General features: G+C 40.8%; 1 protein-coding gene across 1 annotated transcript in view; it reads left to right on the top strand.

Annotated features, from left to right (window-relative positions):
• The window catches only part of RFWD3 (ring finger and WD repeat domain 3), a 38,425-nt gene extending 12,573 nt beyond the window's left edge, over positions 1-25,852 (top strand). Inside the window, exons 4-13 of the mRNA XM_055306747.1 lie at positions 2,303-2,373; positions 4,195-4,386; positions 4,486-4,577; positions 12,646-12,760; positions 13,272-13,500; positions 16,543-16,693; positions 18,437-18,613; positions 20,241-20,455; positions 21,482-21,693; positions 23,456-25,852. Of these exons, the coding sequence (XP_055162722.1) occupies positions 2,303-2,373; positions 4,195-4,386; positions 4,486-4,577; positions 12,646-12,760; positions 13,272-13,500; positions 16,543-16,693; positions 18,437-18,613; positions 20,241-20,455; positions 21,482-21,693; positions 23,456-23,599 (1,598 nt within the window). The 3' untranslated portion in view covers positions 23,600-25,852. The remainder of the gene's footprint in view (positions 1-2,302; positions 2,374-4,194; positions 4,387-4,485; positions 4,578-12,645; positions 12,761-13,271; positions 13,501-16,542; positions 16,694-18,436; positions 18,614-20,240; positions 20,456-21,481; positions 21,694-23,455) is intronic.
• Positions 25,853-27,473: the final 1,621 nt, after the last annotated feature.

Here is a 27,473-nt window from a genome sequence, read left to right as displayed (position 1 = left end):
TTGATGGGGGATCCCTGGGTGGCGCAGCAGTTTAGCGCCTGCCTTTGGCCCAGGGCACAATCCTGGAGACCCAGGATCGAATCCCATGTCGGGCTCCCGGTGCATGGAGCCTGCTTCTCCCTCTGCCTATGTCTCTGCCTCTCTCTGTGTGTGTGTGTGACTATCATAAATAAATAAAAATTAAAAAAAAAAAAAAAAGAAAAAAAGAAAGCTTGATGGGATTCCCTTTAATTGAGGGGCCGGGCTGATATCACCAGACCTTATATGCAATCAGAAATATCCAAAGGGTGCCTAACTGGCTCAGTCAGTCGAGCATGCAACTCCTGATCTCGGGGTTGTAAGTTTGACCTCCATGTTGGGTGTAGAGACTACTTAAAAATCAAATTTAAAAAGAAAAGAAAAAGAAAGAAATATCCATAGCACTTTTAGAAGTACTGTTGCTGCCCATTCATCAACAGACATCATTAGAAGAGTGAAATGGGAATCCATTGACTGAAGGAAACATATAATACATATATCTGAAAAAGGGCTTATATCTACAATATGTAAATAACTTCTACAGCCTTAACAGAAAAATTGGCACAAGATTTGAAAAGGTACTTCCAAAGGAGAGTAGTCAAATGGCCACTAAATACATAACAAGAAGACTTTATCAGTCATCAAAGAAATAAATATTAAAACCACAGTTTGGTAATAATATGCATCCACTAGTAGAGCTAGAATTCAAGACTGACAATATCAAGTATTAGAACGAATATAAAGCAGTCAGACCTCTCATACACTGTAAATTGGTACAGACATCCAGATGGTATCCTTACAGACTCATCTGTACATATAAAGCCTACAGCTCAGCAATTCTACTACTAGGCATGTAACCAAAGAAAGGAATATATGTATTCAATAGAAATGTACAAGAATGTAACATTATTCGTAATGGCAAAAAACCTCAAAACGACCCAAGTACCCATCAGCAATAGAATGGATAAATGTTATATAGGTACACAATAAAACACTATACAGCAGTGAAAATAAGTGAACCACAACCCCATGTTAGTAGGAAAGAATATTACTAAAATGTAGAGTAAAATTAGCAGATACAAAAAAGTGGATAGCTCTGAAATGCTGTTTATTTGCAAAAACAGGCAAAAGTCAATAGATGGTGCTAGAATTCAGTAAGGTAGTCACCTTTGGTGGGTGCAAATCATCTCCGCTGTACTCCCCAAAAGTAAGGAGGACATAAGGTATAAAAGGCACTCTTGGGGGTTTTGGTGATGTTCTGGTTTATAGTTCAGTTTGTGAGAATTCACTGAACTGAATACTGAGGATACATGTTTTTGTAGGTTTTTGTTTGTTTGTTTTAACAGTTTAAAGGGGCTCCCACTGGCCTGTGGTGGGATCCTTTGAACCTTCAAAAGCAAAATGACTGAAAATTAAAAATCACCTCCTTGACCTTTAGTGGAGGTTTGAAAAGGTTGATAAGGAACCTGATAGTCCAGGGGTGAAACTGACACCACCAGAACCCAGTATGAGCCTCCTGACATGCTGCAGGCAGGAGCATACAGCCAAAGAAATATTCTTGCTGTCCTTCTTGCCAAAAAACAATTGAATCCACCGAAGCCCCCAGATTTAACTGCCAGTCTATAGGAAATAGAGGTGATAGAACAAATGAGTGAGCAATACTTCAAGGAGCAGTCAGTCCAGTCTGAGATACAGGACATTTCATAAGACAAGTGACCAGACACCCTCCAACAAATCAATGACAAGGAAGGGGTGAAAATGAAAACGGGTGCAACAATGAAGTTCGTCAAATTCGTCTTGCTTAGATTCTGACGGCTAGAAATGCCCTGTACAGAGCAACTTGAAGACAACTGGAAATTTTGAATATGAACTGGGTGGACATCAGACAGTATTAAGAGATTATTGTTATTGTCACTCATTTGGTATGATAACGATAGTGTTTTATAAGTGAAACGACATTTTAGAGTTTGTTATTAAGCATTACAAAAGAAAATAACGGGGGCGGGGGCTTAGGAGAAGATTGGTGGAATATTGATTTTGTTGAAATTAGGTGATGAGTACTTGTGTACTTGTACTGTTCTGTCTACTTACTTTTATGTATATTTGATGAAAAAATCCAAAATATGTTAAAAAATCCACTGTTACTAGGGGAAGTTTACAGCAATATTACCAATTAGAAATGGAAAACTGGGGTTACGTAGGCCCTCCTGCTAGCCTCTCATACCTGACTTCTGTCTTTTTTTGTGCATTGCCTGTCTTATCGTTTCTGGAAATGACTTGGCAGAGCAAGTAGGAGGTTCCTCAGCACAGCAAGAAGTTACCTGTATCAGTGGAGGAGAGACCTTCCCCAAACAGGTAATATGAGCATCCTTTTAAATGAAATGTTTGGATTTGCATTTAAAGAAGAGGCTGCTGGCAGCCCCAGTGGCTTAGCGGTTTAGCTCTGCCTTTGGCTGGGGGCATGATCCTGGTCCCAGGATCGAGTCCCACGTTGGGCTCCCTGCGTGGAGCCTGCTTCTCCCTCTGCCTGGGTTTCTGCCTCTCTCTGTGTGTGTCTCTCATGAATAAATAAATAAAATCTTTTTAAAAAAATAAAGAAGAGCCTGCAGGCTGAAATGGAAGCTTACAGACTTATGTAGGCAGGAGGTCAGGGGAAGTCCAGTCCAGTTTACTCATTTATGTGGCCACTCCTCATGGGTTTAGAAAGGCAGGGATAGATTGAGGATAACTGGTCCTGCCTACTTAGCAGTTAGGTTTTGATTAAGATAGTGGATATGAATGCAGTTTCTGAAATACCTGGCAAAATACAATTGCTGTGTTACACAGCTTTTATTTACAAAGATAACGCATGATAATCCTTAATATGAGAGTTTATTTACATCACCTGTGGACTTGGCCACTCTCAAAACATTGACCTACTTTTGATGTATTTCTATAAGGCCTCTCTTTTGTTTTTTTCTTCCAGAAAAATTTTGTGTGCATGTAAATTTGTGCACATAAATGTACAAATTTACACAAAAGGAATCATATTATACCTTGTTATCAGTACATAAAGTTGAATCTGTCTTTTTTTTTTTTTTTTAAGATTTTATTTATTTACTCATGAGAGACACAGAGAGAGGCAGAGACACAGGCAGAGGGAGAAGCAGGCTCCATGCAGGGAGCCTGATGTGGGGCTCGATCCTGGGTCTACCAGGATCACGCCCTGGACTGAAGGTGGCGCCAAACCGCTGAGCCACCCGGGCTGCCCAAGTTGAATCTTTCTTATTAATCACTACATAGGTTCAATCATATAAATAAGTTTTTAGTTAACTCTTACTTTGTTGTGTACACTATACTTGTTCTTCCTTCTTTCCTGCTTTCCTTCCTTTCTAATTTGTTTTCCTGGTACAAATCAAGCTGCACTAAGCATCTTTGTACAGTTGTCTTGCAAGTATTTGTGACTATTCATGGGATATATTTCTAGCAGAGAGATTGCTCTGTGAGAGGACAGATGTATTTAGTTTTGATAGGGAATGTCAAATTGCCCTTTAGAAAATTTGTGTCACTTTCTTACCTGTAGCAACAATATAGAAGCATTCCTATCTGTTCCTTAACCTTCAGCATTGCTTGGCGTCATCAGACATCAGTCTATACTGTCTAATAAATGGTCTCTTACTTTAATTTGCATTTTTTAGTTATAAGTGAGCACTTATGAACCATTTATAATTTTTGTGAGTTCACTGTTAATACCCTTTCTTTGCTTTTCTGGGTTTCTTTTACGTATTTTCTATTCAAGTATTTTATAACTACTTGACTTGATTATGAACCTAATTTTGAATATATAACAAACCCACTCTTCCTTGTTGTTCATTATCCAGGTAACTGCTAGATTTGTTTTATTTTTTTATGTCTTTGTAAAGATAGCTCCTTTTCTTCGTTTGAATGAAAAAAAATCCCAAGAATTTCATAAGATCAAAGGGAAGTAAATATTTCTATGGCTTGTATAAAACATTTAACCAGGTGCATTTTACAAAGAATAACAAGTGATTTGGAGGTGTTGGGGTTTTTCCACAGTGTTTTCCATTGAGATTGTGTTGTTTTTGCATGGTTTTATTGATTTGATAGAGCTGTACATCCTCGTAAAAACTGATTTTGTATTTTCTCTAATGTGAATATATTCTGGTTTCCACCCAGTCTCCCCAGAAGACGGACCCCCTTCTACCTTCTGTTCCTATGGATGATGAAGAAGGGGACACTTGCACAATATGTTTGGAGCACTGGACCAATGCTGGGGATCACCGCCTCTCAGCATTACGCTGTGGGCACCTCTTTGGGTATAAGTGCATTTCTAAGTGGCTAAAGGGACAGGCACGAAAATGCCCCCAGGTGAGAACCATAGATAAAGACTGAGCATATGTACAGTTGACATGTTAAATCAGGAAGATTCCTAGACTCACGCTAACTTTATCGTGTTGTGCTCTTTAGTGCAACAAGAAAGCCAAGCATAGTGACATCGTCGTTCTTTATGCCCGAACCCTAAGAGCTCTGGACACTAGTGAACAAGAGCACATGAAAAGGTAGGTGGCAAGAATTTACCTACTGGGCAAATTCTGAAAAGGAGGTATGAATCATTCTTAATGTGGTTCTGAGGCTTTATTTGGACTGTGATGGGGGATCTCTGGGGATCACTGGCAATCTCTCTCACCTTGTGGGGGTTTTTTTTGTTTTGTTTTGTTTTGTTTTTTAAGATGTTATTTGGGCAGCCCCAGTGGCTCATTGGTTTGGCGCCACCTTTGGACCAGGGCATGATCCTGGAGTCTCGAGATCAAGCCCCACGTCAGGCTCCCTGCATGGAGCCTGCTTCTCCCTCTGCCTGTGTCTCTGCCTCTCTCTCTCTCTGTGTCTCTCATGAATAAATAAATAAAATCTTAAAAAAAAAAGTTACTTATTAGAAAGTGCGCGCGCGCGAGAGAGAGAGAGCACACGAGCGGCAGGGAGGGGCAGAGGGAGAGGAAGAAGCAGACACTGAGTGGGGAGCCTGATGCGAAGCTCAATCCCAGGCAGGACTCCTGGATCATCACCTGAGCCCAAGGAAGATGCTTAACCAACTGAGCCACTGAATTGCCCCTCACATTGTGATTTATAATACATATCTTATATCTTCTGAAGGAGGTCTACATGGTTTACTCTCCGTGCATTAAAAATGAGGTTTTAGGGGCACCTGAGTAGCTCCCTGATCAGTGAGGGGTCTACTTCTCCCTCTCCTCTGCTCCTCCCCACCATTCCCCTCCTGCTTATGCATGCCCTCACTCTTGAGTGTACTCAGATAAATAAAAAATGAGGTTTTAGGGTAATAACTAATTGTAACTTTAGCTAGCTCAATGAACATGGGCCCCAGGCTTATTGAATATATACCTGAGATCTCAGCCATCAAATGGGGGAACCAACCTAACAGTGAAGTTGATGCACAAGAAAGCAGAGTTGAGAAGTGGAAAGATAGATTCCTGGCCCTCAATTTAGCCATGCCTGAAGTTAGACTCCAGTGGATTTCTCAGTTGTATAAGTCAGTACATTGATTTTTGATTTTAATTTGCCAGCTTAAATAAAATTTTTATCGTATAATCTAGGGAGCATTGACTGATATTTCATCACATAACATTCTCATTCTGGGGAGACTGACACCTGGGTCATGGAAAACTCATTCCTTGAAAGAAGGGGAAGATAAAAGAAGGATGATAGATAGCAGACCATGCCACCTATTCCTTTTTGTGTTCTGTACTTCTGACAAGCCTCAGCTTTCAGAGCCTGAGTGCTGTGTGCTGACTGGGACAGGTAGATTCAGAAGGAATAGAGCAGCTGTTCATTCTGCAGGAGCACCTAGCTATCCCTACCAATTTAGAATCAGCTCTGATACTTAAGCTGGCAGTAACATAACCTGGGAAGCCAAGACCAGGGTGTCTTTAGCCTTCCCCAAATGGAAAATCCTAGAGAAACCTACAGCCCTCCAGTAATACCTCACACCTGGTGTGGGCAGTAGACCCAAGCAGAACAATTCCCTGGAATTTTTGTAGCTTTTTCAGATGTCTTCTCTAGGGATTATATTTACTGCCTGCCTCTGCTTCTAAATACCATGAACATTTAATAGGGATTTCTTGTCTTACTCTTTGACAAATTATGACGACTTGGAACATTTTCCAAGTCTTACTCCTCTTCCCTACAATAGGCTTAATCAGACCTTAAACAAAACAACAACAAAAAAAGAGGATCTGGCATATTACTTAAGGGTTGCCATATGTTGTTGCTCGTGTCCCTAAGCCCTCCTACAATAGCACCCTACGCGGAAGATTCATGAGTGAAACTTTGCACATGTAGTACAATGTAAGAAATTCTCAGGATTTTGGAAGCCAGAGAACAATCTTAAATAACACTGTTTAAAATAAACTTTTAAGAACATTAAATACGGGATCCCTGGGTGGCGAGGGATCCCTGGGTGGCGCAGCGGTTTGGCTCCTGCCTTTGGCCCAGGGCGCGATCCTGGAGACCCGGGATCGAATCCCACGTCGGGCTCCCGGTGCATGGAGCCTGCTTCTCCCTCTGCCTGTGTCTCTGCCCCTCTCTCTCTCTCTCTCTCTCTCTCTCTCTCTCTGGCTATCATTAAAAAAAAAAACATTAAATACCCACCAAGAGAGTACAGGGACATAGATTTTTTTCACAGTGCTGCTGGTCAGAATATACACCGACACAACTATTTAGAGAGACCCTTGGCACTGTGTTTCAAAAGCATTTAAAAGTAATTCTAGGGATCCCTGGGTGGCGCAGCGGTTTGGCGCCTGCCTTTGGCCCAGGGCGCGATCCTGGAGACCCGGGATCGAATCCCACGTCGGGCTCCCAGTGCATGGAGCCTGCATCTCCCTCTGTCTGTGTCTCTGCCTCTCTGTCTCTCTGTGTGACTATCATAAATAAATAAATATAAATAAATAAATAAATAAATAAATAGATAGATAGATAGATAAATAATAATAATAAAATTTAAAAAAAAGTAATTCTAGGGCAGCCCAGGTGGCTCAGCGGTTTAGCGCCACCTTCAGCACAGGGCGTGATCCTGGAGCCCCGGGATTGAGTCCCACATCAGGCTACCTGCATGGAGCCTGCTTCTCCCTCTGCCTGTGTCTCTCTGCCTCTCTCTCTTTCTCTCTGTGTGTGTGTGTGTGTGTGTGTGTGTGTGTGTGTGTGTGTCTCATGAATAAATAAATAAAAGCTTTAAAAGAAAAAAAAAAGTAATTCTGCTTCAGGCATTTATTCTAAAGAGATGATTTGTGAAGAAATGTGTGCAAAGACTTCATGATGAGCACCTGTCTGGCTCAGTTGGTGGAGCATGTGACTCTTAGTCTCAGGATTTGTAAGTTCGAGCCCCATATTGGGGAAAGAGACTACTTAAAAATAAAATTGTTAAGGGTACATGGGTGGCTCAGTTGGTTAGACATCAGGCTCTTGGTTTCGGCTCAGGTCATGATCTCATGGGTGGAGAGATTGAACCCCATGTCAGGCTCTGCACTCAGCAGGAAATCTACTTGAGATTCTCTCCCTTTGCCCCTTCCCTCTCTTTGTGTGCACACACTCTCTAAAATAAATAAATAGGGACACCTGGGTGGCTCAGCAGTTGAGCATCTGCCTTTGGCTCAGGGTGTGATCCCAGAGTCCTGGATCAAGTCCCACATCAGGCTAAAATAAAATAAAATAAATCTTTTTTTTTTTTTTTAAGATTTTATTTATTTATTCATGGGGGGGCGGGCAGAGACACAGGCAGAGGGAGAAGCAGGCTCCATGCAGGGAGCCTGCTTCTCCCTTTCTACTTTTTGCAAAGTAGAAAAAAATACAGGTAGTCACTGAATAGTGAAATTACAGATGGTTTTAATTTTCTTACTTATTTTTTCTCATTTGGCCTAACAAATACTTATTTGGTCCAATAAATATTTAGTATTTTTACATGAGCTGTGTAGAGAGGTTAATTTTGTTGAAAATGCTGACTTTGTAGGCATGGTTGTTAATATATGATTATATTTAAAACTTAGCTGATTACTCAAAAAACTCTCAACAGAGTCCAGGACCAATTGGCCTTATAGGTGAATTCTACCAAACACTTAAAGAAGAGTTCATAGCTTTTTTTTTTTTTTTTTAAGATTTATTTATTTGTTTTAGGAGGGATGAGCAGAGGGAGAGAGAGAATCCTGAAGCAGACTCCCCACTGAGTGTGGAGCCTGATGCAGGGCTTGATCCTAGGACCCCAAGATCATGACCTGAGCCAAAATCAAGAGTTAGCTGCTTAACCAACTGAGCCACCCAGGTGACCCAATACCTAATTCTTCTCAAACTTTTTCAAAAAATAGAAAAGGAAGAAAAATTTCAGATTCATTCTATGAGTCAAGTGTCACTCTGATACCAGTACCACATAAAGATACCACCAAAAAAGAGAACTACAGATCAATGCCTCTGATGAATATAGATGTAGAAATTCTCAACAAGGTATTAGCAAACCAAATCCAACAATACATTAAAAAAAAAAAAATCATTCACAAAGATCAGGTGGGATTTATTCCCAGGATGCAAGGGTGGTTTGTTATTTACAAAGTAATGCAATACATCATTTCAGTAAGAGAAAGAATAAAAACCATATCATCATTTCAATAGATGCAGAAAAAGCATTTGACAAAATACAACATCCATTTATGATAAAAATTCTCAACAAGGTAGATTTAGAGGAACGATACCTCAGCATAGTAAAGATCTTCTATGAAAAACCCACAGCTAATATCATCCTTAATGGAGGAAAAAGTGGGAGCTGTTTGCCTAAGTCAAGACAAGGATGTCCACTCTCACCACAGCAATCAGAGAAGAGAAATAAATAATAAAAAGGTGTCCAGATTGGTAAGGAAGAAGTAAAACTATTAGCTGATGACATGATACTGTATGTAGAGAACCCAAAGACTCCACCAAAAAACTACTAAAACTGATAAATGAATTCAGAAATTTGCAGAATGAAAAATGAGTGTACAGAAAATCTGTTCCGTTTCTATGGAACAATAATGAATCAGCAGAAAGAGAACTTAAGAAAACGATCCCATTTACAATTGCACCAAAAATAATAAGATACCTAGAAATAAACTTCAAGAGAAAAACCTGTACTCTGAAAACTATAAGACATTGATGAAAGAAATTGAAGATGACACAAATGGAAAGATATTCCATGCTCATGGATTGGAAGAACAAATATTGTTAAAATGTCTATACTACCTAAAGTAATCTACACAGTTAATGCAATCCCTATCAAAATACCAACAGCAGTTTTCACAGAACTAGAACAATCCTAAAATTTGTATGGAACCATAAAAGACCCTGAATAGCAAAGCAATCTTGAAAAAGAAAAAACTGGGGCAGCCTGGGTGTCTCAGTGGTTTAGCACCTCCTTTGGCCCAGGACATGATCTTGGAGACCCAGGATTGAGTCCCACGTTGGGCTCCCTGCATGGAGCCTGCTTCTCCCTCTGCCTGTGTCTCTGCCTCTCTCTCTCTCTCTCTCTCTCTCTCTCTCTCTCTCTCTCTCTGTGTGTGTGTGTGTCTCGTGAATAAATAAATAAAATCTTTAAAAAAAAAAAACTGGAGGTATCACAATTCTAGACTGAGTTATATTACAAAGCTGTAATAGTCAAAACAGTATGCTACTGGTACAAAAATAGACACATAGATTAATGAAACAGAATAGAAAACCCAGAAATGAATCCACAATTACGTGATTAATTTTTGACATAGCAGGAAAGAATATGCAGTGGGAAAAAAGTCTCTTCAACAAATAATATTGGGGAAAACTGGACAGCAACATGAAAAAGAATGAAAACTGGAAAGAATGAAAACTGGATGGACCGCTTTCTTACATCATACACAAGAATAAACTCAAAATGGATTGAGGACCTAAATGTGAGACCTGAAACCATAGAAATCCTAGGAGAGAGCACAGGCAGTAATTATTCTGACATCAGCTGTAGCAACATCTGTCTAGATAGGTCTCCTGAGGCAAGGGAAACAAAAGCAAAAATAAACTATTGGGACTACATCAAAATAAAGCTTTTGCACAGCAAAGGAAACAACCAACAAAACTAAAAAGCAACCTACTGAATGGGAGAACATATTCGTAAATGACATATCCAATAAAAGGTAAGTATCCAAAATATATAAAGAACTTACATAACACGCTAAAAACAAACAGTCAAATTTTAAAAATGGACATGAACAGACATTTTTCTAAAGAAGACATCCAGATGGCCAACAGACGCAAGAGAAGATGTTCAGTATCACTCATCATTGGGGAAATGGAAATCAAAACTATAATGAGATATCCCTCACAACAGAATGGCTAAAAATCAAAAACACTAGAAACAACAGTGTTGGTGAAGATGTGGAGCAAAAGGTACCCTCTTGCAATGCTGGTGGGGATGCACACTGGAGCAGCCACTGTGGAAGACAGTATGAAGGCTCTTCAAAAAATTAAAAATAGGGATCCCTGGGTGGCTCAGCGGTTTAGGGCCTGCCTTTGGCCCAGGGCGTGATCTTGGAGTTCCGGGATCAAGTCCCACATCAGGCTCCCTGCACGGAACCTGCTTCTCCCTCTGCCTGTGTCTCTGCCTCTCTCTGTGTCTCTCATGAATAAATAAATAAAATATTTTTTAAAAATTTATATTTGGGGTACATCTTCTAGCTAGGCTTGCTCTAGCTTATTCATTCTAACTTCTGTAGAGTGTTCTAGTTCTCTAATTTAGAATTTCCTTGTATGTGTTTTGTATTGGTGGACAGTTCAGTTGGTTTCCAGTTTTCGTTCATATAAGCCATGGTGCAGAGAGATGGGCAAGATTTACTTTTTTTCTTTTCCAAATTATTACAACCCCCCCCCCCAAAGTTTCCAGTGTATTTATTGAAAAAAATCCACAGAAAGTGGACCAACACAGTTCAAATCCATGTCGTTCAGGGGTCACCTGTACTGATTGTTTGCTGGTTGTGTATATTGCAAATAGCAATATATATAGCAGCGTTATTTTACAATAGCCAAATTGGTCTGTGGCTTATCTCTGTTTATGTTATCTTTTGTTGAACATGAATTTTTAATTTTAATATAGTACTGTATCTCTTATTTTGGGTTTTGTCTCCATTTCTGCAAGGTCATAAAGACATAACATCTTCTAAAGGTCTTTAGAATTTTTGTTTTTTATGTAGATTTTAACTATTTTTTAAATCTAATTTTGTGGGTAACCAGGTATTGTAGCATAATTATTAAGTGATACGTTCTTCCTGTGTAAGTTTTCATTGCTACCTCTATCCTAGATTAAGTTTTTGTATATGAATGGACTACTTCTAGGTTCCTTGGTCTCTTTGTTAGCTCTCACCCCAGTATTCTGAAGTTATAATTTATAATTATAATTTATATTATAATTATAATTTAAAATACCTCCTCCCACCTTGTTCTGCAAATTGACTTTAATATTCTTGGCATTTTGCTCTTCCATATTAATTTTAAAAATAGTTTCCTAAGTTCCGTTTAGTGCAATTTCAGTCAAGATTTCAAAGGGAACTTCAAAAGTTGATTGAAATTGATTGAAATTTTTAGAGTAACTTGAGAAGTTCTATCTTTGTGATTTCAAATCATTCTAGCCATGAGTATTATGTAATATCCTTCCACTAATTCTCTGTCTCCTTGTGCTTTTTACAAGTATACCTTGTTTCATAAAGGTCTTGCATGCTCTTTAACTTTATTCCTAGGTTGCTATTGTTAGAATTGCTCTTGTGAATGAACTTTTTCTTATTACATTTACTAATCAGTCATCTGGCGTATGGAAAATGCTATTTTTTTCAGTAATCTTTATGCCCATCATGGGGTTCAAACCCAACAACCTTGAGATTGAGGGTCCTGTGTTCCTTCAACTGAGCCAGCCATGGCCCCTATCTAATTTTCTTGATCTTAATTCCAGTACCTTGCTAGTTTATGGCTTCTGTTGAACTTTCCAGTGTTCCCCTTTCCAGTTTTCATCTTTTTCTGAGTGGAAATTTTTTCCCCCCTTTCATATTTTGAAAGTGTCTTTAGGTATATGCAAATTTATAATTTTTGTTCTTGATGAATGTATTTTTTCATTGTGCATTGTTCCTTTCAACTTCAGCTTCATTTTTGTAGTTTTATTTCAGTATCTGATGAACAGAGCTGGTAGCTTAGTAGCTTATTATTTCCTTTTAATCCAGTGGATAACCTTGGTCTTCTAATATGTCATTTTACTCTTATAATTTGGTACTAACTCAAGCAGTGGGCTTGGCTCTGTTCTCTCAATCAGCATTTTTGCATTTTTAGTCTCATTTCCTAGTAAGAGCCAAACTCCTGGCTATAACTGCCGATGTTCATGCTGAATCCCAGTGACTTGTGAGTTCAGCCCTGCGTGGTACTTTTTTGTAGTGTTTCTGGATGTGAGAGATTTTTCTTTTGTTACATTTTATTCACCATTGTGACTATTTACAGCATAACGTGCTTATCATAGCATGAACTTAATCTGATGTCTTGATGAGAAGTGTTCTGTAGTCCTCCTAATCTTCTCCTGTTGGCTCCCTCTTCTAGTTCCTTACTAAAGGAGCAGATGCTAAGGAAGCAGGCGGAGTTAGAATCAGCACAGTGCCGGCTCCAGCTTCAAGTACTCACTGACGAATGCAGCAAGCTTCATAGTCGTGTCCAGGTGAGTCTGCCCTTTCTAATCCAGAGAACTTGGAGATAGGAATGGCAAAGGGATCTAAATACAACTTTGGTTCATCTCACATACAAGTAAGGATTTACCAAGTTTTTCAGGAAGTAAGCAAGACTAACTCTTGATTCTGGTTTTGATTAAGAGCATTTGTCTGAAGCGTATACACTTTAGGATGAATCCTGCAATTTGAACTTTTAAAAAATTAAACAGCCCACTGATAATTCGAATTTTAAGTCATTTTACCTCCCTGAATGTACCAATAGAACGAGGGCTTTAGACAAGGTGCCTACTAAAGACTTTCAGCCCTAATATTTTATGATCTGTGCTCTCTTTAGTTCAGCTGCTTGTTGAAATACTGTGAAAACTGCAGCAGTGCTCTGGGATTCGTGTCAACATTTCCATGTAATAGATAAGAAATGTCCCCATGTTAAATGAAGGAATTGTGCATGAGGGGAATAGCAAATGGAAAGGCTTCACATTTACAAAATCTTTTTCGTTTTAGGACTTGCAGAAACTTATCGTGCAGCATCGGGAGCAGATTTCACAGCACCCCAGGGGCTCCCAAGCATGTTTCCCAAACTGCCTGCCCTCCAGCCAGAGCCAGCACAAGTACCATTTCCAGAAGACCTTCACAGTGTCTCAGACAGGAAACTGCCGAATCATGACATACTGTGACACTCTGAGCTGCCTGGTGATGTCACAGCCTTCCCCTGAGGCCTCCTTCCTGCCAGGTGAACAATCCAGAACCTCAGCTTTCATGTTCATTGATCTCCTTAATTGAGACTTCACTGATCTCCTTTTTTTGTAGAATCCAGGACTCACTAGTGGGTGAACACTGGCCATGACCCACCAAATCAGCTTTCCTAGTCTGTTAATGCAGATGTAGCACTCTTAAGGTGCTACAAAGATATCTTTAGTGTCCCTTGGCTTCATTCTGTAAATATATTCACTAAGAGCTCAGAAATGCTAATTAATAACTGTGATAAAGTAAGAGAAGATGAGGTACTTGGAAACATGGGTTACTGATATCATCCAAGGAGAAGAACATCCCTATATGTCCTGTTAAAGTCACAGATTCATGGGGGCACTTGACTGGCTTAGTTGGTAGAGTATGAGACTTGAATTTGAGTCCCATGTTGAGTTACAGGGTTTACTTAGAAAAAAAAAATTTTTTTAATAAAAAATAAATAAAGTCAAAGATTGATTTTAGACTAGAAATTTTTAAGATTTTTTTTTTTAAAGTAATGTCTGCACCCAACATGAAGCTAATACTTAGAACCCCGAGATCAAGAGTCACATGCTCTACTGATTAAGCCAGCCAAATGCCCCTAGACTGGAACTATTTTTAAAAACACTATCCAAAAAAAAAAAAAAAAAACACTGTCCAGAGGTGCGTGGGTGGCTTAGTTGGCACAGCATCCAATTCTTGATTTTGGCTCAGGTTGCAGTCTCAGGGTCCTGGGATTGAGCCCCACATTGGGCTCTGCGCTCAGTGGGGAGTCTGCTTGGGATTCTCTCTCCCTCTTGATCACTTCTGTCTCTCTAAAATAAATAAATCTTCAGAAAAGAAAAGTAAAAATTACTATCCCAAGGGCTAATTCAAGTTGAAACAAGATTTAATACTTATTTTCAGTAGTATTCAAATTGACAAATTCTAAATAAAAGAATTTGGCAATACATTGATTAAGAATTGATAATAATACAGTAAATACTAAATTTTTTCATGTTTGTGCTTTTTAAAAAGCTTAACTTTAGATTGTCTTAATGTAGGATCCCTGGGTGGCTCAGCGGTTTGGCGCCTGCCTTTGGCCCAGGGTGCGATCCTGGAGTCCTGGGATCGAGTCCCACGTCAGGCTCCTGGCATGGAGCCTGCTTCTCCCTCCTCCTGTGTCTCTGCCTCTCTCTCTCTCTCTCTCTCTCTCTCTCTCTGTCTATGATAAATAAATAAATGAATCTTAAAAAAAAAAAAAAAGATTGTCTTAATGTTGAAAACCAAATTTCCTCATATACCCAGTTAAATCATTCTAATTGTTGTAGATGTTTCTTTCCATGATCTTTAGCGTATGATTTCTCCCAGCTGCCAGGTCCTTTGGCTTCAGCCTGATTTCCTTTTTACCCACTTACAAGTTCCATTCAAATGCTTCAAAACTGTGTCCCGGGGGATCCCTGAGTGGCTCAGTGGTTTAGCGCCTGCCTTTGGCCCAGGGCGCGATCCTGGAGTCCCAGGATCGGGTCCTGCGTCGGGCTCCTGGCATGGAGCCTGCTTCTCACTCCTCCTGTGTGTCTCTGCCTCTCTCTCTATGTCTATCATAAATGAATGAATGATGAATGAATGAATGAATGAGTCTATCTTAAAAAAAAAAAAAACTGTGTCCCCCTAAACTTAGGTATATACAGGATTAAAAGTAGATTCCTAGACTATTGTGTATTTTCCTGTTTACTGATAGCTGGGAGTTGAGAGAAGCTCTGGTTAAGGGGAACATAAAAGAATTGTTTATAATGTTTCTATTCCCATCCACATCTTTAATAAAAGATTTATCAAATAAAACCTTCCATATAAACTGGGAAAATACTTACTTTTTTAATTGTTCTCCCAATTGAGTATGATCTGTTCCTTTTTCCATAATACATCTATTCCACACAGCATATAGCTAGCTCTTGAAAGCCTTTTGGTACTAATTTATCTTTGTTTCCTTTGATAATTAGCTAGGTCAGTATTCGTGTTCCTTGTTGATTGAAGGCCTATAGTTTCCCTGTTTGTCTCTCTAGCTCTCCTAATTAATTCTGTTTCAAGAGAAAATACAATAAACTTTTCTCACTTTGTTCCCCAGAGAGGCTGAAATGTGACTCGAGGCTATCCTGAATCTAGGATTTGACAAATTCTGTTTGTGGATAACTTGGATAATTATAGATACTTAGTAAAAATAAATATATTATCAGAGCCTAGGAAGAGAAGAGAGTAACAAATAAATTAAAAAGGACAAGTTTGGGGGGGAATTTTTTTCCCCTTTGGAATGCTGCAAATTGATTAGAATACTTGTCATCTGTGTCATTTTTATTCCATTCAGATAAATGCCATTTCTTGACCACCTGACATAGAAATCACACATCTCTATTCCTTATTGTTCACTCTCTCTGTATCTTCACTGTCTGTGGATCTCTATATTAATAGCTTTATTGAAATATGACTGACATGCAATAATTTGCACATATTGAAAGTATATAGTTGGATGAGTTTTGATATATGTATATACCTCTGAAACCATCTCCACAATCAAGATAACATACCTCATGCCCTTTATAATCCATCTCCCCCATCTGCCCTTACCCCCTCTCCTCATCCCTAGGCAGCCACTGATCTATTTTCTGTCACTATACATTAATTTGCATTTTTTAGAATTTTACATAAACATAATCATACATAATCATAATCATTTTTTGTCTGGCTTCTTTCAGTATAAAGTTTTGGAGATTTGTCCATATTATTGTGTATATCAATAGTTCATTTCCTTGTATTGCTGGGTAGTTATTCCATTGTATGTTATTTACATGTACATATAGTGGTTTACCCATTCACCTGTTGTCAGATATCTGGAGTGGAATATACTTCTTAAAATAATTATGACCTTGGAGAATTTTTATTTTCTTCGTTTAACCAGCTGTTTTCCAGGAATTTAGATGCCAGGAAAGCTGAACAGAGAGCTACTTGAAAAGGTAGTTTGCTTTGCCTTAAATTGACTTTCAGTGATTTCATGCTCTCTCGTTGTTGGCAGGCTTTGGCGTTAAGATGTTGAGTACTGCCAACATGAAAAGCAGTCAGTACATTCCCATGCATGGCAAACAGATCCGAGGACTGGCTTTCAGTAGTCGGTCCAAAGGCTTACTACTCTCGGCTTCCCTAGACAGCACTGTGAAGCTAACCAGGTGAGTGCCTCAGGGAGGAAGATGGGACCTGGGCTTTTAGTGTTGAACTGCATAGAAATTCATATCCGTGTTAGGATGGCCTTAACTCATTTTTCTTTCTTTCTTTTTTTTTTTTTTTGGTCTGAGGCATTGTCTTCTGAGATCCAGGGTCATTGAATTTTTTTTTTTTTTAAGATTTTATTTATTTATTCATGAGAGACACAGGCAGAGGGAGAAGCAGGCCCCATGCAGGGAGCCCAATGTGGGACTTGATCCTGGGTCTCCAGGATCAGACCCTGGGCTGAAGGCGGCACTAAACTGCTAGGCCACCCGGGTTGCCCAGGGTCATTGAATTTAAAATGTATTGCTTTTCAAAGTACATACAATAGGCTACAAAACAGTATATGCAATGCCCTGTTTCTTTAAAAATGATCTGTATCACAACATACATCTTAAGCCAGGCAGATGAGAGAAACACCCTAGAGATGGTTGAATGACAATATGGAGGGAGCCTTGGTACTGGGCACCATGAGGTTACCTACCAGCTTGGAACTGCTTATTCCTGGTCTGTTACTGGGATCCTCCTGCTAAACAAAAATACTCTCCAGGAGCTTACTGTCTTGAGGTGTCGTTATTTCTCTCTCATCAGTAACCCTCTACTGTATTTTATCCTTCATGTGCCCTGCGACTGCTATGAGCCAGATCTGAATGTGCTGAGTGCCTTCATCTTTTAGAAAGTAGTTCTGATCAGACATCTGATGATTGGCTTCCTGTTCTGCAGTTAAATCTGAGGCACATCATGTTATCACTATCAGGCCTGATAAGCCTTCTGACATTTTAAGAATGCTTCAGCTTGGGACGCCTTGGTGTCTCAGCGGTTGAGCTCCTGCCTTCAGCCCAGGGCGTGATCCTGGAGTCCCAGGATCAAGTTCCACATCAGGCTCCCTGCATGGAGCCTGCTTCTCTCTCTCTGCCTATGTCTCTGCCTCTCTGTGTGTGGGTGTCTCATGAATAAATAAATAAAATCTTTTTTTAAAAAATGCTTCAGCTTAGTTAGCCCCAAAACTCAATATAACATTGTTTTATATTTATGTATGTGTTGTGTTTTTTCCTAGTGGTGTTAAAAAATAGGTGAAAAAAGTGCAGGTTAAAGACCAAAGTGATATTAATGACTACCTCTGGGTAGTTATGGGTAGTTAGTTTTGTTTTTCTTGTAGGTATATTCTAATTTTTTAGCATTGAATATTTTAGCATTGAATACCTATATTATAGATAATTATGGAGAATTGAGGTAGAGTGGAGAATGTGCTGTTTAAATACCTTTTTAACTTATTTTATTTTCCTTACATTTCAAGAGGAAAACTTACATCCCCCAAAACAAATAATTTGTAATTAAAAGGGGTTACTAGGCAATCCCTAGAGAAAATTGGAAATCCCAAAATAGTTTGGATGTGTGCGTATGTTCTTAAGATTATCATTGGGGGCATCAGGGTGGCTCAGTCAGTTGAGTGTCTACCTTTTGCTCAGGTCATGATCCCAGGGTTCTGGGATTAAGCCTCACATTCAGCTTGCTGCTCAGCAGGAAGTCTGCCTCTCCCTCTCCCTCTGACCTCCACTCCCCCCCCCCCTTTGTGCTCACTCTCTCACTCTCTCAAATAAATATCTGTTTTTTAAAAAGATTATCAGTGAAATGATAATCTTTATATCTTTGTTATATATTTGATTTTCTTAATGCGTAATTATAAAAGTCTTATATCTCCACAGCCTGGAGACAAATACAGTGGTCCAGACATATAATGCAGGACGTCCTGTCTGGAGCTGCTGCTGGTGTCTTGATGAAAGTAATCACATCTATGCCGGACTGGTCAATGGTTCGATTCTGCTCTATGACCTTCGAAACACGAGCTCTCATATCCAGGAGTTAGCACCCCAGAAAGCCAGGTAGGGAGCTACTTATTTTTCCCTGTAGGTAGCAGCTTTCCGTTGGATATGAATCTTCTCTTTTGAGAATGTTTACATTTGGTCAGAATTTCTCACAGAGGGCAGTTCTCTGAGTGCAGTGATGTCTTCTCATTTTGGACTCCCTAAGATCCTTTGTATGTGTTCATGATATTTCTACATGGTAGAAAGTCCTAGTACCAAGTATAGCCAGGTTCATACAGTCACTCATCACCCAACATGGCAAAATGAAGTCAGATCTGTGTTCAAAACCCGGTTCTACTGCATAGGAGCTGTGTGACCTTTGTCACGTTTCTTGGCTTGTTACAGCTATTGCAGAGGAAGAAATCAGTAAAAGGCCTATAAAAAAATGATTTAAAACTTCCCTAACCTCCAGCTAAACAAACTTGGTCTAAAGATATACCATGTTACTATGATTTATCATTTATAATCCAGTTACAGAATTGGGCGATTTTTAGAGTCAGCCCAAATTCTGAGGATGGGTGACCACCTGCACCACTATGACTCTTCAGAATGTGTTGAGTACCATTTGGGTGTAATACTCTCCTAAAGGCATAAATTTCTCAAAGGGAGAAGTGGTGGAGTCTGACTTAGGCCAAAATGAGAAGTATCTTAAAAGAGAATTTCTATTTCCAATGTGAATATATTTTAAAAGGGGGGCAGGGGATCTAAACAGAAAGATACCACTATAGTAACGATATAGTAATTGGTTACTAAACCTAGGCTCAGCACTTTGGAGTCTTTTCATTTGGGTGGGGTAGACTCATGCTTCAGTTATGCGGGCCTAAAGACAACTGATGTAAACTTTTACAGATGTCAACTCCTAACAAACATGCTAACTGCCATTGATGTAGAGGGATCCAGACGGAGTAGGCAAGAACATGGAGCAAATAGCAAGGAAAGGGTATTTGTATGTAATGTTCATTTCTGCTTTAGTTTGCTTCATTGTGACAGGGCAATGAAAGAAAGCAGACCAAGTGACCCCTTTGGCAACTTCAGCAGAAGCAAAGTTCATAGGAATATAGTGGCAGGCTAATAACTTCTGAGAGAATTCTTGGCATACAGTTCTGGTCATATGCTTGCAGAAAGAGATTTAGAATATGTCTAAAGAAACAATCTTGTTTCTGAATTAAAATGTGGTTGCTTCAGGGACACCTGGCTGGCTCAGTTGGAAGAGCACATGACTTGATCTCTGAGGTCTTGAGTTGGAGCTCCATGTTGGATGTGCAGATTACTTAAAAAGAAAAATGCAATTGCCTCAGGCTATATTTTAATTGAAGGATCTGTCAGCTACAGCTCTTTATTAGATGTGTGACCTGCGTTTCCTTTTTTTTTTTTCTGCGTTTCCTTTCTGACTTTACTTGTGTCTGTGGCCAACCCCTTTACTAGGAGCTTCACACCAGTCAAGCTTCTTGGATTTGTGATCTTGTACTGTTAGAGTAGGTTGGTAGTTTTGATCCAAAGTCAAAGGATAGTGACCCACAGAAGGTCTTTATTTAACCTCTTCTGTAAAGGTAGGACTGCTCGGGGGCTCCTGACACTGGGGTCTGGAGTCTGGAATTGTACAAGTACTGGAATGTGAAACATAGTTTTCTTTCTTTCCCTCCAGATGCCCGCTGGTGTCCCTATCCTACATACCCAGAGCTGCCTCATCTGCATTTCCATATGGTGGGGTGTTGGCTGGAACTTTGGAGAACGCTTCCTTCTGGGAGCTAAAAATGGGCTTTTCTCATTGGCCTCATATGCTGCCCATGGAGCCAGGGGGCTATGTAGACTTTCAGACAGAGAGCAGCACACGGCACTGTCTTGTGACCTATAGGCCTGGTGAGTGTTAGGATGTCCTGGTCGGACTTTCTGTGGTTTATCTGGGAGCACATTGGTTCAAGGGAGAGAGGGAGAGTTTGCCCTGCCCTTCAGGTAGCACCAAGAAACCCCTCACAGACTAACAGCTCTTGCTACTGCAATCAGGATGGTGGCCCCACCTACGGGATAACTGGGTAGCTCAACGGTTGAGCGTCTGCCTTTGGCTCAGGTCATGATCCCTGGGGTCTGGGATCAAGTCCCACGTCAGGCTCCCTGCATGGGGCCTGCTTCTCCCTCTGCCTCTGTGTGTCTCATGAATAAATAAATAAAATCTTTATAAAAAAAAAAAAAGATGGTGGCCCCACCTTCCTCCCTAGAGCCTTCCTCTGCTCCTCACTTGCGTGAGGAATCCACCAGGTACTCTGTGGAGTGAGCTGGCCTCTTTAGGAGCCCCTGTGATTTAGAACAGTCATGAAATTCAAGCCAGTGAGTCACCCTCAATGCAATTTTGTCTTCTGTTGCCCTTAAGGAAGATAAAAACCTGAGCCAGGGGTTTGGCAGGATATAGTGATTTCACTAAAAAGGATAGCTTAGGGGCAGCCCAGGTGGCTCAGCAATTTAGCGCCGCCGCCTTCAGCCCAGGGCTTGATCCTGGAGTCCCGGGATCGAGTCCCAAGTCGGGCTCCCTGCATGGAGCCTGCTTCTGCCTCTGCCTGTCTCTCTGCCTCTCTCTCTCTCTCTCTATCATGAATAAATAAATAAAATCTTTAAAAAAAAAAAAAAAAGGATAGCTTAGGCTCAGAACTATTTCCCCCATAGGCAAAAATCTATTGAAAATAACTTGCTTTATCTTAGCCAGGGGTTCTGAATTTCATTTGTGCTGTATTATTTTGTTCTTGTTATTATGGTTGCTTTGTAGCTCTTCTTGTTGGTTTAATAAATAGTGGCTTTTCCACTCAGATAGTCTGTAAGCATCTGAGGTTCAGGTACTTCATGAGTTTCTTTGGATCATCCCCATGGAGCAACATTGATTTCTCTGTCTCGTAGATAAAAATCACAACACTTTACGAAGTGTGCTGATGGAGATGTCCTACAAGTTGGATGATGCTGGAGAGCCAGTCTGTATCTGCCATCCTGTACAAACGTTCCTTGGGGGACCCACTTGCAAACTACTGACCAAAAGTGCCATTTTCCAAAACCCAGAGAATGATGGCAGCATCCTGGTGTGTACTGGGGACGAAGCATCAAATTCTGCCTTGGTGAGCCTATTATCTTTTTATATAGAAATGTACAGAGCAGAAAGCCAAAGTTCTCCATAATTGCACATTTCTGTGTGTGTGTGTATGTGTGTGTGTCTGTAGGATTGCTTATTTTTATCCAAGTCACACTTTACATACTGCTCTGTAATTTGCTCTTCTCCCATTTAACTTTCTAGCATAGATTTCTTTTCATTTTAGTATCTATTGATCCACCTCATTCTTTTTTGCATGAGCTATAGTGTTCTATGGGCTGCCTTATGAATCTTTTTTTTTTTTTTAGATTTTATTTACTTATTCGTGAGAGGCACAGATTGAGAGAGAGGCAGAGACATAGGCAGAGGGAGAAGAAGGCTCCCTGCGGGGAATCTGATGAAGGACTCGATCCTGAGACCCCGGGATCATGACCTAAGCCGAAGGTAGATGCTAAACCACTGAGCCACCCAGGCATCCCCCATCTTATGAATCTTAAAAAAATAATAATAATAAGGAACTACTGAAACACCTATAAAATAATTGATTCAGGGAGGCCTGGATGGCTCAATTGGTTAAGCATCTGCCTTCGGCCTGGGTCATAATCCCGGGGTCCTGGGATCAAGCCCCGAGTCCAACTTCCTGCTCAGCAGGGAGCCTTCTTCTGTCTCCCTCTTTGGCTCCCCCTGCTTGTGCTCTCACTTTCTCAAATAAATCAAATCTTTTTAATTAATTAATTAATTGATTGATTGATTGATTAGTTGATTCAGGTACCAGTTTCATCAGTTCAGGGTGAAACCAACAGATGAATGATTGATGGGGAATTGTACAATGGAAGAGTCAGTCTGTCATGACCTGAACACATTGATCAACATTAACCTCACTGTAAGTGGGTTAACAAATAATTTGCCTCTTAATATAAGACAGTAAGAAGCTCATGGCACCTTCTATAAGATGCCCTTGAACCTAAATCTAATGAAGCTTTGGAGCACTGCTGACTGATAAAGTTATACTAGCCACATAAACACTTGAAATGTGATTAGTGTGAATGAAGAACTTAATTTTTAAATTTTAATTTAAATGGCTTTATGTGGCTAGTGGTCACCATATTGGATAACACCACTATAGAATAAGGGTAAAATGATATGAAGTAAGAAAAAAAAAAAAAATATATATATATATATATATATAGACTTAGTAAAGCTGATGTGGTAAAAGGCTTAATAATCTGGGTGATTGGTAGTTCATTGAACTACCCTACTTTTTATTATTAAAATTTTTTTCGTAAGAAGTTTTTGAAAAGGATAAGCACTAGTTAGAAGATTTCGTGAGGGCAGAGGCAGGGACTTTTTGTCTTATTGACTCTTCTGTTCCGTAGAAGAGTTGCAGGCATCTTGATGGAAGGGCTGAATGCTAGACTTGGTTCCTGGATCCTCTCATGGGTAGACTCTTTGCTAATTACAGTGGCAAAGGCCACACCTAAACTATGCTGCATATCCTGGCTTTGTGAAGGTTATGGACGGTCTGGTTTACTCCCCAGGCAGTGCTCTCTGCAGCTCTTTGAAAGTTGTCTGATGGGATTAAGGAGGAGCACTTGGGAATGAGCACCAGTGCTGTATGGAACTGTTGAATCATTGTATCGTACACCAGACACTGATATTGCACTGTATGTTAACTAACTAGAATTTAAATAAAAACCTTTAAAAAACCCACAAAGTTGTTTGATGATAAAGCAAGCAAGTCCCCCAGGCTGAATTGAATGACTCCTGACCCTTATCTCTGTCTTTTTTAGCTGTGGGATGCTGGCAGTGGCTCGTTGCTGCAGGAACTGCAGGCTGGCCAGCCTGTCTTGGACATCTGCCCATTTGAGGTGAACCACAGTAGCTACTTAGCTACCTTAACAGAGAAGGTGGTCCACATCTATAGGTGGGAGTGACCGTGTCTGGAACTTAGCAGGCATGCTGCCGGTTTATATCAGATGTTTACTAGCAGCTAGAAGCCCTGACCAAGATTTCTGCTTATTACCTGTGGTCTAGAACTTCTGGGATCATGATTCCTTTGGGTTGATGTAACTCTAAGACTCCAGGTCACTGAAACACTACAGTATAATTGCAGCGTCCATCGAAAAAGTGACGGGTACTCCCATCTACATTATTCATGTCTTGGGTTAAAATCCTTCGTGAATCTGTTGGGAAGCTCTATTTCTGATCAGATGTTCTGCTGGACCTCATTTAGGATATGAGTACGCCAAGCATTTTCTGAAGGATGTGACACCCGCCTAAGTGGTCTGGTCACTTGAGCGCTATGACTTGGGAATGAATGCTTATATCCCAGAAGGGACTAACCATCTTCATGTTGCTTGGATGCACCATGGATGCAGAAGAGTCTTCAGTTGAACACAAGAGGGCACTCTACAACCTGGTGAAGAATTTGCTCTATTTCTGACCTTGTGTGTTGACAACCTTTTAGTAACTTGGTCTCATCTCTGCAGAAGTGTGTGGTAGAACACATCTGGTCTGCTTTGTGGCAGCAACAGATCTACTCCAGATGTGCAGTGCCAGGATATTGGCCAGGCCGGAGATGGAGGCAGCTGATAATCTTACCCTTTCCTAATGCTGAGTGCATTAAGTTCATCACATTGTAGGAGCCAAGGAAAGGGACCAGTTGTTTGAGCAGTGGAGAAGCCTCATTTTTTCTACGTAGCGTGGCACTTCGTGATTGGTTTTATATAAGCGAATGCCCTGAAAAACCACTCCTTTTCCCTCACACTAGGAAAAGATGAGTGATATGTCAAAGCTCTTACTCGAGTCTCCTAGTAAAAGAGATCAAGAGCAAAGGGCTAACCAAGAGAAGCTTACAAAAAGAGAAGCTGCTTAGACCACCCCTGAAAACAGGAGAAGGGCATGTCTCTTCCCTTTTGAAAGAGTTCCTGAGTAGAGCCAACCTCTAAAAGTAAGAGGTCTATTCTTGAGCATCTTTAGAGTTCCCAGGTAGAGCCTTCCTCATGTGAAACGGATGTTTGGCTTTAGCTTTCTCTGATATGCCTCCCTTCCTAACCTTTTTTAAGAAGTGTTGTTAGAAAAATAGTTATGCTCAGGAAGATAATAGAGGTTGGAAGCTGGTGTGGATTGCAAGGAGAAGCCTGCCAGCTCTTATTCCAACCGTGGACTGTCCACCATCGTGAGCTGCACTTCTCCAGTAGAGGGTTCACTTTCGCTTGTCTTTCGCTTTGCCTACCTCTACTCTGCTAAGCCACAGTCCACAACAGAACAGGCCTCAGGTATGGGGGTCAGTGCCCTGTTCTTAGAAACAGTATGGCCCACAGTGTGACTTTCTTAAATAATTGTTCTGGAAATGTTATTTTTTTAATTTTAAAACAGTGCCGGCCTGGCACCTCCTGAGCTATTGCCAGCATTTCTCACCAGCCAAGGGGTTATTGCAGTAGATTTCCCCAGAGTTCCAAGTTGTAGTTGTGCCTTTTAAAGAATGTCCTCCTATTTTAATACATCTTTCAAAAGCCAGTTTCCAGAGCCTGGGAAAGAACTTCCTTTTCTCAGAAGAGACAACTCCTTTCAATATGTTGATGATTCAGAATGACTACCCGGGCTTAGAGCATCAGTGGCAGAGAGGGATTTGGATTAAAGAGCAGAACTCCTCTGGTTTCAGAAGATTGTTAGAGACTATGCAGTTGGCTGGGACAAAACCTGGAGCGGGTTTAGGATGAGACTCGGGCTGAAAGTACACTCAGCTGATGCTGATCGGCTCCCCCGAGCATAGGAACCAAGGGACTTGTTACCACAGAAGTTAGGTGAATCTCAGGTCTTGCCAATTCTTGCATTCCTCCAGTAAATATGAGTGCTTAAGAAACAAATTGATGTAGCTTTAACTGATTTCTTCAAAGGAAAAGACTTTGCCCCCAGCCACCCTAGCCCTGCTCCCTTCAGCCTGCAAGGGAGGACGTCTGGAGACCCCAGCCCTGGGCTCTCCTGCAGCACCAGGCTCTGCCCCAACATGTTGCCTCACCCCTGTCTCTAAGGTGGTTTTCCCATTTGAGAGTTTGGAGTTAAGGAGACTTAAAATACCTTGTACCTACTTTGACAAACAAGGCCGTGGGATCTCTGTTCATGTTCTGTGTTTTAATGTTTGTGTACATGTTAATATGAAAATAAAGCATTTGCCGTGTGTAAGAGCTCCTGGTGTCTTGTCTGACTGCCAGAGGCGGGAACATGTCTGCCTCTTGGGAAAGTGGTACAATCTCAGCCTGGGAGACTCCTTCATTTCATGCAGTACTGGGTCTGAATTACACAGGATGGTCTCTGGACCTGAAGTAAACATCTTATTTAAATTGATGAGGTGATTTAACTGGCAGTTCTCTTCTGTTGCTAATGGGAAACTGTGTTTGCTTAAGAACTTGCCTACGTTGGTTATTTGTCTGTTTGCTCTTAGATCCAAGGGGATTAATCTTGGAAACTACATTTCCCAGACTCCCTTTGCCCACTGGCTTCCTTGGTACTTTCTTTGAATCCAGAAAACTGTAATGTGGGAGGAGGGGAGAACTTACCCTTTTATTTCTTTTAGTCTTTGGCAGCACAGTACAGTGACTTGCAGCGCTGGGCAAGCATGGACTCTGGGTTCCTGCTCAGCACAGTTCTGGCCTCTTGCCTCGGTGTCTTTGTTCTGTTTAGTTCAGGAATTTCTGTGGCCATAAATCATGGTTCTGGGATTAGATGGGAAAGGCTGAAAATGCTTTCCAGCTGAACAGCGAATGGAGTATACCAGACTCCAGGAGGACTGTGCTGTTGTCCTGGGGCCTGGTCCTTCGACAGCAAATGACTGACACAAGTCCCAGGGAGGAAGGAAGCCCCGTGTTAAAAACCCAACGCCGGGATCCCTGGGTGGCGCAGCGGTTTGGCGCCTGCCTTTGGCCCAGGGCGTGATCCTGGAGACCCAGGATCGAGTCCCACGTCGGGCTCCCGGTGCATGGAGCCTGCTTCTCCCTCTGCCTGTTCTCTGCCTCTCTCTCTCTCTCTCTCTCTCTATCTCTCTCTCTCTCTATCATAAATAAATTTTAAAAATTTAAAAAAAATAATAAAAAGATTAAAAAGACAATGCCATATTTTTCTTTCCCACAGTACTCATTTCCCATGTCCGATTGGCTGCCACGTGAAATCCTGGAAACAGACATTTGTGTGTCCTTGTCTTTTAATGAGTCAACTTCGATGTGTTGGTAACAACTGCTTCTGTTTATCCCCTAAGTCCCATCCTGATCTATTGATTAGAAAGCAGGGTGCGGAGTTGGCTGAGGGAGGGAAGAACCTGCTGTGGAAATGGGAAGTGAGGATGGATGCCATGGACCCTCACCATCGCCCTGAAAAAGTAACAGTAGCTTTATCCAAACATGGCTATACTAAGCAGAAAGGCTCACCTAGAAGCTGGACATGGGCCGAAACTAATAATATCTGGATTTGGTTAAAAGGAAATGTTCCCCATTGAGAGGAAAACAAAGGAAGTTCAGAACTTCACTTAACAGATGATTGGGTAGGGATCCCTGGGTGGAGCAGCGGTTTGGCGCCTGCCTTTGGCCCAGGGCGCGATCCTGGAGACCCGGGATCGAGTCCCATGTCGGGCTCCCGGTGCATGGAGCCTGCTTCTCCCTCTGCCTGTGTCTCTGCCTCTCTCTCTCTCTCTCTCTCTCTCTCTCTCTATCATAAATAAATGAATTTAAAAAATTAAAAAAAAAAAAACAGATGATTGGGTAAAAAGACCTGGAGGTTTTCTGTTATGTAAGCTAAGCTCTGTGAGCTGCCAGT

This window comes from Nyctereutes procyonoides, unplaced genomic scaffold, assembly GCF_905146905.1.
Source record: "Nyctereutes procyonoides isolate TBG_1078 unplaced genomic scaffold, NYPRO_anot_genome, whole genome shotgun sequence".
Classification (NCBI taxonomy): Eukaryota; Metazoa; Chordata; class Mammalia; order Carnivora; family Canidae; genus Nyctereutes; species Nyctereutes procyonoides.
The sequence above is the reverse complement of the archived record's forward strand: the minus strand, read 5'-3'. Positions and strand labels throughout refer to the sequence as shown.